This window comes from Chaetomium globosum, genomic scaffold (assembly GCF_000143365.1).
Source record: "Chaetomium globosum CBS 148.51 scaffold_5 genomic scaffold, whole genome shotgun sequence".
NCBI classification, from domain to species: Eukaryota; Fungi; Ascomycota; class Sordariomycetes; order Sordariales; family Chaetomiaceae; genus Chaetomium; species Chaetomium globosum.
This window is the reverse complement of record NT_165980.1, coordinates 3,372,188-3,382,482: the sequence shown is the minus strand read 5'-3', so window position 1 is coordinate 3,382,482 and position 10,295 is coordinate 3,372,188. Positions and strand designations below refer to the sequence as shown.

Genomic DNA, 10,295 nt, shown 5'->3' with positions numbered 1-10,295 from the left:
TCAACACTCCGAAAAGGCATCCCGGGCGGCTGGCGATATGCCGTGGCATTGGACAATGGCAACGGCACTGGTCTTGACGGCCACCCAACCGTGGGCAGGCAGCATGTTGCTCTCCTGCAGTGCTTCACCCGGCGCTGATTGGCATTGGCGAGAATCGAGCGTCTCATGCGGCCGACGGCGCCAACTTTCGTCCTGCAGCAGGAACTGCACGCCCGAGAGGGAGGAGTAATAGTTCGTCCCAGCCGTGAAGATTGCTGGCCATTGACCAGTCCAAGGGCGAGGGCGGCCAATGGAAACGACCGCCCGAAGGGTCACTGTCCGGTCTGCCTTTTGATGCAACTGGAATTGGATTGGGGAGTTTGGGGAAGGGGGGGCGAAGGTCGCACTGCAGCCTGCTGCAGCTTCAACAGTCGCCGGCCTCCACTCACTCGATAACAGCATGGAGCATGGAACATGGAGCGTCGTCGTCGTGTGCGTCCGAGCCTTCCCTATCAGTGTGTGCCTGGCAAGTCGCAACCCGGGAAATGTTGCGCTGCAGGGCAATATCGAAGTCGAAGGAGCGGGTGGAACCCCCACGCAGCTATCTGTTGTTTTATCTGCTTGTCTGCTTTACCCTGATGACCCTCCGGCAATGCGACGGAGACGAACGTCATGAGATTGTGGATGAATTGTTGTTGATGATGGGTGACAAAAGAAGAGACAAATTGACATTCCTGGCAACACCACGGCCGCAGCCGCGCAGTTTCAGCATCTGAGTTTCGGAACCATCCCATGCCAACCGGGAGGGGTCGTCATTGGATGGCCTTGCAGAAGAAGAAAAAATATTCCTGTTCTCTCTGGGCGAAGGCGAAAAACACAGGCTTTGCAAAACGCCTGATCGCTGAGCCCGGGCAAAGCCTGAGGCCACCATACCTGCACCCCCGGGTGGTGGTGGTGGTGGTGCGCGGCGGGCACCGCAGTCTCAAGCAGGCGATGGGTCGATCGGCCTGGACTGCGAATGTTATCTGCACACTTCTCTCGCCTTCCAGGTTCTCGACGGACAGACAGCAGACTTAATGAACAGATGGGACGAGAAAAAATCAGACAAAGGTCAGGAGAACAGCAGATAGCGATAGAAACCCCACTGCCATCGGCCTGGTTCCATCTTGGCAATCTATGTCATTCACAGAGGGCCGGCATGAGCACCTTCATGGTTTTGTGAACATCATCCTGGCAGGCAATGGCGATGGGGTTGCATGTCAATTGCGCACGCAGCACACCTTCTTGCGAACCTCGGGCCTGCTCGAACAGCACCCACGGGGGTGCGACAATGACTGGGTGCACGCCAGTCCAGTCTGCCAAGATGGCGTCAAGGTGCCAGACTCCACCCATTCGCTCACAAATGACCAGGGTGGTGCCACGACAAGGCCATGTTATGCTCACGCCGTGCAAGAAAAAATTCTTCTTGCACACACCAAGACAAGGACCCCTGCTCCTGGTCTCTGACAAAAGGGGGCTAGCGCAGATTGCAGCCTTTGGCCCTTTGCAAGACCAGCCCCACCACACTTCTCACCCTGGTCGTAAGTGGAGAGCTACTTTCTCCCTGCGTACCTCAAACAGCGGATTGCGGCGCCCGAGTACATTGCGGCACCCTCAGGTCATGTACCCTAGCGGCGCCAATGTCTGAGTCCTCGTGGGTCCTTTGTGGTCATGGGCCTCTGCCTCACTCCTCCTAGCCCACACACCCTCAACAGCCAGGGCAGGCCGCTGCCAGGATACTTAATCCAGGCTGCCCCAGCTCCCCTCAACCTCATTCCCGCTTTGGCAGCAAGACAGCTTCGTCGTTGATTTCACACACACTCTCCTTCTCGTCTCCACCAACGCTCCTGCCTTGGATTGGCATCTATTGCTATGAGTCAACAAGCCTTCGTCTTCTTATAGTCACCCATCTTCCCTTGGAAGCAGCTCGCAGCTCCGGACTCTCTCTCTCCATCAAGCAACAAGCAACAAGACATCAGCGACTACACCAAGACGCAATCATCACTACAACCACCACACACCGTCGAGCACCCTACATCTGACACGCCTCGACTGTGGTAGCCCAGCTCGCTTTACTCGTGCTCTGAACACGACCTCCTCGTCTGACAACGTCGACACCATCAACCACCAGCCACCAACCACCGTCATGTCTTTCGATTGGGAACATCAGTTTTGCCTGGGTTGCGACAAGCAAACCGACGGCGCCACCTACTGCTCCGAATCCTGCCGCCTGGCCGATTACGAGAAGACCTCGCCATCAACACCCAGCTCTGCCGCGAGCTCTCCGGCACTGAGCGGCCCTCCGCCTGACTGGACCCTGTCCAGGCCAACAACGACGAGCAACACCAAGTTCTATTTGTCACCGGCATACGACTTTGGCCTCGCCCAGCCAAGCACCCGCAGGGGCTCGACCCAGACGCTTTCGCCCTCGGCATCCCACACCAGCCTCTGCTCGATGCGGAGCAACTCCTCGGCGGGACTCGATGCGGCACAGCTGTCTGAGAAGGCGGCGAGGGAGCTCCGCGCATACGCCCGCTCATTCGAGTCGGTTCGCCTTCAACGCAGGCGCTCGGCCTAAAGACGGACCAATGCCTCGGGCAACCGCGACATTCTCCACGCTATCCTTCGACACTCTTCTCTCAGCAGCGACTATACACACACCTACACTCAATCTCATCACGCTTCCGTCCTTCGGAAACATCACACGACTCAGTCTTCCACCACACCATCTCCTTTGTCTTATCGGTCTACGGTCTTGTTGTAACAAAAAAGAATTTGCATACATCGGAGCACAGCATCATAAAAAAGTCTCCCGGGTTTAAGGGGTTGGGTTGGGTTCTACAATTGTTTTGATATTTTGGTTATGGGCAACCAGGGCAAGGCGTATTTCGGTTTCCGGGCGAAAGATACCGTGTATTAAGCAGCGATACACTGCGACGGCGGGGTTTGTTCTCTTTTTCCTTTCGGCTTCTCTGCATATGGGGCGGGTCTCGGACGGCGGCGGGGAAACCACATGGAAATTGGTGTTGAGCAGGGCAAGCTCAGATTGTTTGGACCCGGTTTTGGCTCAGAGCCACTGGAATTGGCGTTGGAACACAGCATCTTGAGAGCTGTGGGGTGCTCCGGCACCCAGCTGGATTGGGACAGGCAATTGATGACGCTGTCAGGATAGGAATTTTCTTGGATGGGAGTTGCACCACTGGTAGCGGAGAATCGGCTCCAGGGCTCTCAGTCGAGAGCGGGCGTCCCCGTGTACTCGGGTTCGCCCCGCACAGGATGGCGGGCAACTCTTTCGAGATTGACAATCATCAAATTTGAAGCATTTTCCAATCCACCAACCGTATCACCTTCGCGAGCAGCGTGCCATGTTTCCTCATCAGGGTCTCCACAACTATGTCTGGGGCGCGCAATGCCTTAGGTAATTCTCCACTGCAGCCACTCACCACTCATCGAGCTGTCTCGCCGCACATGCCATCCAGCCATTGCCATCGTGCCAGAGAGGCAGAGCGGAGTTGCATTCGCCGTTCCACAGCTCGACGATTGGACCACCTTGCCAACCATCATTCGACTGCAAGGCACGCTTGGGCAGACAGAGTTTGACTGCCGGGGCGATACTTACAGTCATCTCACCAAAAACGACAACGAATTCATCAATTGAATACTCCACTTCTCTTACCTGGTCGTTCGACTCTCAAATTTTTCCCCTCATCTCGCTATTCTGGAAATTTCTGGCATGTCGACAGCTGCGCGCCGGGCGGCTTGGAAGCCACTGCCAGATCCACGCTTAATCCATTATATTACATAGGGAGCTCTGTCTCCAGTCAAGCGATCCGCACTCTCTCCGCAGTGATCATCGAAAGAGTGTGGAAACCCGATGTTCCCTCTTTGGCAATCGAAATCCACCCGGGGGCAAGACCGCTACGGCCTGCGCCACGTTACACCTGTCTGGCTCAGTCTGGCGAGTTTTGCTGCTGCATCGCCTTACGATAACCAACTGAAGGAGCAAATTTGGGTCAAGGGTTTTGCATCCCAATCCGGAGCGAATTGAGTCGAGGCACCAGTCCAATGGGTCGGCTTGCCCATGTCCCATGCCCAGTGGCGAGTCGGAATTTTTCGTTCAACACTAAGAAACTTTGTTCGAACTAACGACATTGACTCATTCGCACCTCATTTCAAGCGTAATTTGCGCCTTGACGCCCGGGCCAGAACAGCGCGGTGGGCCCATTTCCGACCGCGCCATGGAGGACATTGGCCCCCCTTACTCAAGACTTTCATTGATATCCGTCATAGCTTGGACAAGTCCGGGTCCAACTCCGGCGAAGAGCTCCCGAGCCCCAGGCCGGACGAAATCCCCCGTCCACCCCTCAACATTATGAGAGCTGCTGTGGGGTTGAGTCCAGAGCAGCCTACGCCACGGGCGCTTCCCAAGATCTCCCAAGATCCCAAAGTCGCCATCAATGGGAAACCCTAACGCCATCGGCTGACCCGACAGCCTGGAGACTTTCGGCCGGAACAAAGCGACAGCGATTACACAGTAAACGAAACGACGATCGGCTTTACAACCCCCGCTTTTGCATGGCTTTCTTTTTGATGTTCGCCTCTCCTGCATGCCCGGCACCTGCCCCTTGCCTAGCTCCAACGGACCGCCCGTGGAGAAAAAGCACCGAAATCTGGGGAAGGAAGACGTAAGTTGGCTTTCGCCATCGTCCAACTGACTAAGCTACACGCTCCAGCTTGAACTTCGCATCTCCATTTCTGCGGGCGATCGGCTTTGGAGTATTATGCCACCACGGGCGGGGCCACGAGCTCTCATGTCATAGTTATCGTGATCTATGACAACAAAAGTAAACGAGTCAGCCGCGGGATTCTGATCCTGCTTTTCCGACTGGCTGGGCACGGCTGGTGAGGACAAAGAAACTGGACCCAACCGACCGGGCAGACTCCGGCACAGGACAAAGGAGAGGATTCTTCCCGTCCCTCCTCATCCACCTGATGAATCACTTGTCAACTTTTTCTCCATCATCTCCGTCATGGCGGACACAAAGCCTGTTAGGCCATTCATGCAAATCGTAGGTAGGGGCTTGCACCGTTGTAGTTACTCCGCAGTCATATCGCCCGGGATCGTGAACGGCCGACAAACCCCCCGTCTACGCTACAAAGGGGGAGGATGGATCGATCAAACCTCACCACCCAGACAGTAAAGTAGTACTGTGTATGTATGATATGTGGTTATCCCGTCCCGTCCCTTCCCGCCGTCAAGTGGCGCTCGACCAAGCCCCCTAGACAACGCAAGATCCCTCATGCAACCGCCCGACACACCGATCTGGCTGGGGACCGCACCGGTAAGCCAGAAAGGCAGTTTGGCTCACCGGCCGGCTGCCTGCCTCTGCTTCTGCTTCTCCCGTTGCTGTTTTACTCTTCTGCCTGGCTGCTGCTTGCTGCTGGCTACCGTCTACCGTCCCGCTTTGTGGCGGCGCCGTGCAGCTTCAGCTCAAGCGGGGGGAGAAAGAAGGTTCCATTCGGCGAGGCTGTTAGTTGGGTATTTCCTGACCCTGCAGGTCGGCTTGGTAGGTCCGGCAGGCAAGGCGGTTGCCCGGCACCCTCTGGGCAAAAGAATAGAGACATGATCCCCAAATACCACCAACTCAATGCATTACAGCGCGGCCAAATCAAGCCCAAATTTGGTAAAACAAAGTGCAATATAGCACTTAACCATTACTCTTTTCATTTTGATAATCTCATTCGTTTCTTGTATTTGGTGCTTTATGTACGGCTTGTCGAGTTCTGGGGCATGTGTAAACGGGACTTGCAAGTGGATTCCCTTGTCTCTATTTTTTTGGCCAGAGGGTGCCCGGTCTCATGGTGTGTTCCATCCCTTACACCCGTATGCACCGCACAGTGGTGATATGGTTACCGTATGCGTAAAGTAGTAAGGGTTCGGCTGGGGGATATCATTTCATGAAAGCAGAAAGTGGCAAGATTCCATTTGCATTCCGTCTCCCCCTCCCCCTCCCCCCCTGACTGAGGGCATGTCTTTTTTGTTTCCCCATTCACCACCTGCATACCTGCCTGGCTGGGCGTATGCGTACACTTGTGTCCCGCATGCAGGCGCGGGTCCGCGGGTGGCGGCTGTGGTGCCGGATGCCCCTCTCCCTCGCCGGGGCAGTGTTGCGGTTGCGACGCTGCCCTGTCGCTTGGTCGTGCTGCGGAGAAAGCCGGACCAAAGATGGAAATAGTGAGGTGAGGTGACATTTACGCCGTTGGGAGGGATGGGCTGTGGGGCGTTTCTTTTTTTTTTCTATTTCTTTTCTTTTTGTTGCAATTTTATTTACAGATGTTGCTTGCTGTTGCTGCCGGCGGCGGTCCTTGTCTTGGATAACGCATTTCGATGGGCTGACCTTGGCTCGGGTGTTTGCCCCGATCTCGGCCGCTGTTGCGCGGGTACCGTTACCCTCTCAGCAGTCCTTTCAGTTCACCTGCCCGGTCTCGGCCCACCTCGGTCAAGTCTTTGCTCTCCGATTGCTGGCATCGAGGTGCACTCCATCACAGCGAATAATACATGGATTCCCTGTATCGTCATCCATACTGCCCCTCACGCTGAAACACCGTGACAGGCGTGTAATCCAGGGTTCGCCAGCGCCCTTTCATTTCGGCGTATAGTACGTGTAATTAACGGTGACACAACCGCGAAGGTCCTGACTCTTGGATAATGCCGAGACGTCAAGGTCAATCGGATGGCCGACGTCGATATTAACTCAACACCCCATCCCGACCCCCACCGCGTAGAGTGCTTGCTCCTCGAGCACGGCATAACATGTGGTTTGGAGGCAAAGCTGGGCCAGGAGGGTGCCCTGCATGTCGCCACAGGACCCTCACGGTTTTGGCATGACGATATCGGGTAGCGTTGGATCGATTTCCTCGACCACCCAGTTACACATTCCAAGAAGGCCGAGACCGGCCAGGCAAAAGACCCAGCCGGACCGCAAGGCGATCAAACCTTGAGCTGAGCGGTGCGGGTCACCTTGACGGCCCAGAGTGGATTTTGTTTGGACATTCTCCCTTGTCCGGCTTGTTCTAGATGATGACATGGAGGAGTCATCGTAACGAAAATAATTTTGTCGGTCTTGTGAGTGTCTGATGTTTCGCACCTCTTGGCCTTCGCTTGATGTTCCCCCAAAAGGGAACGGAGACTGGAGACATGAGAGACGTTTGCTTGGGCCGGAAACTTCCGTTGCTGGGCCAAATGTAAACTTCTCCCTTCCACCGGCTGGTTATCCGCGTTGTTTGGATAAGTCCCGAAATTGGAGGATCGCCAGCTCAACACAGCTTCAAGCTCCCTTGACTGTGAAGCTCAAGGCAGACACGTCTGGCTAATTTTTGACTCATCCTTCGAAACTTTTTCTCTCCCTTGCTGGGAAGTTGCAAGGAAAAAGGAGACCCCACCATGTTTTTTTGTGCAGGGTTTCCGGCGATCCCGCTGTGGGACCCGTTGAGAGCCCCCACAAATGGCATCATCGGCCGTGAAGGTGCGCGCATCATCCACGGCCTGGAGTCGCGAATCTGGTTGTCGGGGCATGAAGCAATATTAAACCGGACCAGTTATGAGCAGAAGCGTGAAAGTATGGGTATAATAGCCTTATTGATATCTTTTAAGTTTCGGTTAGGGCCTTGAATGGTTTTTCGGCAGAGTCTTTCATCTATCTCAGGGCCAATCAGCATCCAATTCCAGGGCGCCTTGTACTGTGGTACACAGCGGGCAGTTTCGAGAACCTGCTGTTAACTAACTAGGGACAGGGGCATTATGTAATCTCCGGCACGCAACTTCTGGGACCAAGATTTGGGAGGGTCCTTCCCGTGCCGCGCCGGGTGTCGGATATTTTGTGACCTCCGGCGTCAGATCCATTCAGCCCAGTCCAGCACTTCCAAAATATTCTGCGCCCCACTAACATCAGCTAACAGATTTCAGCCGAAACTGCAGCTTGGAAGCAATAGTGGACGTTTAATGCACAGTTTCCACCGCTTTCCACCACACCAAACGAGACCTTGCCCAAACGTTTGGGTCTCGGCCCAAAACCCACAACGAAACCAAGGAACCAAAGATCAATGACGATGCGGCCACGTTGTTGGCCAAGCGAGGCAACAAATTGATCAGAATTTTCATCGTGTCTCACAAGCATGTCCAAGCATGTCAATTGATGATGGAAGATTTCGCAACGGCGCGGGCATTGGCTGCCGCAGCGCCTCCTCAGACCCTGGTAACCAACCAAAGCCGCTGAGCAAACTCGGCAACAACTTTAGCAACTCAACAAACTTCAGGTCGCGATTCATCGTTCCATTATGGGGCAGTTCATGCCTGTGTCTGATGCTGGGCCGCGCCCGCCGCATGCGGGTGTTGTTTCCGCGTCCCTGATCGGCATGGATCTGAGATCCCATCGGTCATGGCCGACGTCGTTTTTCTGGAATTCTGGACAAAACTGCAACGGCCGATGAGACCTGAAGCTCCACCCCTGCGTGCGTTGTCTCCCAAAGCTCACCCCCGGTCGGTTGCTGTTAGTTATTCACGGCTGGTGGCTGGTCTGATGTTTGCTACGAAGTTTCGTTCTCATACCTTGTCACTTTGTGCACACAGCACACATCACATCCAGACGAGCAACTCCACCCGCCGGGGGTCCCTTGCTGACCGCATGGCATTGGTCCCCCGAAACCAGCCCGGTTCATGCTGGCCGACGTGTCAGCCACTCTGTCGCCCAGCCGCGCCGCCCAGTGTGGGTTCCCATTTGTTGCTCGCCGCCTGTGTGACAAGGCCTGGACGAGCTGCAAAGAAGCCCGAAGAACTCCACGGGCGGTTCCTGATGGGCAGCGGGGCCGCACCTTGTTGGTCGGCCGATCCGGGCGGACGTCTTGGTCGGCCATTCTCCGGGTCCCGTGGCTGGCTGGCGTCGGTGCGCCCTGCAGGCCACCGCACGCTCTCAGTGGTCTGGCCTGGTCTCCCCTCGGCATCCGTCCTGCGCGTACCACACGCCGGATTTGTGGGCGTACAACATGCGACGGCGGCGTTGCCTCGGGAGCCCGTCACGCTGTGAACGCTGCAGGCAGGCAGTAGATTCCGGACAACCTCTCTCCCAAGGTTTGCTCCCTGGCCGTCGGGCAACAGCGGGCTTTGCTTCTTCCCCCAAGGACGTTCCGTCGAACGATTGGTCCGTCCCGGGATGGGCACCCGATCATGCCTAATCACAGAGCATTCTCGCCTGAGGTGCCGAGCATCCCTCTCGGATCCCGTCCGCCCGACTCCATCCGGCGTCCGCTTCACGGACCCGGCAGGCCACAAGTGGGGCCCTCTCGTCCCACCAACCTCGTGCTCCCCTCCCGCGCCGTCTGAGACGCCCCCAATGGCCGGGTCTCGGGACGAATCAACGCCTTGTTGTTTGTGTCTCCAATGGGTGCCAATCCTTTCGGCGTCTGCATTCGGCCTCATCCAGGAACGGAGCGCAGACTGCCCGAATCGGAAGCTTCCGGCCCAACCAAGACCCAGACCCAAGACCAAGACGCAGTTTCGGGGCGTGGACCACCAGGCTCCGCGCAAGATTGCAGGAGACAAACAACAACGGCCAGTCCCTCTACCAGGATCCCGTACCCACCTATTCCTATCTATTCATTCAGCATGAAACAACAACCTTCCCACCAAACATCCCTTGCCTCCATCTACTTCCCGTCTTCCTATCAGCGTCAGCCCGGTGGGGTCCCCTCCCCCAAACCGCCCGTTGCATGTGCACTATTGCGTATGTGAGAGGGCATGTGTCGTCGACGTGGACACGCATTCCTCGAGTCCGCCGGCCGGGCCAGCCTGTCTTTTCCCTCAATCTATCTATCTGTATTGTCTGACGTGCTTCCTTACGCATTTTCAGGGGACAGCCTGGTAGGGCGAAACAGGAATGCCGAACCCTTTAATCTCAGCTCGACTTTCGCCCGCGCCCGCGCCCAATCCGGCCTTGTCCTGGCTGGCTTTTGCGATGCCTTGTTCCTGTCCTGTCCTGTCCTGTCCTGTCTGTCTGTCTGTGTGCCTGTGGCCAGCCGTTGTCTTTTCCCTCTCCATGTCAGACAGCGGGCGAGCGGGTGGGGTGGGATGGCGCGTTGTCTCACAAACGCAACGCATTCGAGTCCCTTGTGGGCGGGCGGGCCTGGCCCCGGAGTGGCTGGGCTTCTTCTTCTTTCTTTCGCTCTGGGGGTTCAATTCCAGAGGGGGGGGAGGGGGGGAGGGGGGGTGTTCGACAGGCATG

At 56.3% G+C, this 10,295-nt stretch overlaps 3 protein-coding genes across 3 annotated transcripts; 2 read left to right on the top strand and 1 right to left on the bottom strand.

The window, feature by feature from the left end:
- On the bottom strand, positions 1-441 carry CHGG_07945 (uncharacterized protein; the record flags this gene model as incomplete). The annotated part of the gene is made up of 1 exon (XM_001225600.1): positions 1-441. The coding sequence occupies one exon, from the start codon at positions 439-441 to the stop codon at positions 1-3; it is 441 nt and encodes a 146-aa protein (XP_001225601.1).
- Positions 442-1,342: 901 nt separating this feature from the next.
- On the top strand, positions 1,343-2,596 carry CHGG_07944 (uncharacterized protein; the record flags this gene model as incomplete). Its single annotated transcript, XM_001225599.1, has 2 exons — positions 1,343-1,559; positions 2,085-2,596. The coding sequence occupies 2 exons, from the start codon at positions 1,343-1,345 to the stop codon at positions 2,594-2,596; spliced, it is 729 nt and encodes a 242-aa protein (XP_001225600.1).
- A 1,503-nt stretch (positions 2,597-4,099) lies between these two features.
- CHGG_07943 (uncharacterized protein) lies at positions 4,100-4,489 on the top strand (the record flags this gene model as incomplete). The annotated part of the gene is made up of 1 exon (XM_001225598.1): positions 4,100-4,489. The coding sequence occupies one exon, from the start codon at positions 4,100-4,102 to the stop codon at positions 4,487-4,489; it is 390 nt and encodes a 129-aa protein (XP_001225599.1).
- Between the last annotated feature and the right edge of the window lie 5,806 nt (positions 4,490-10,295).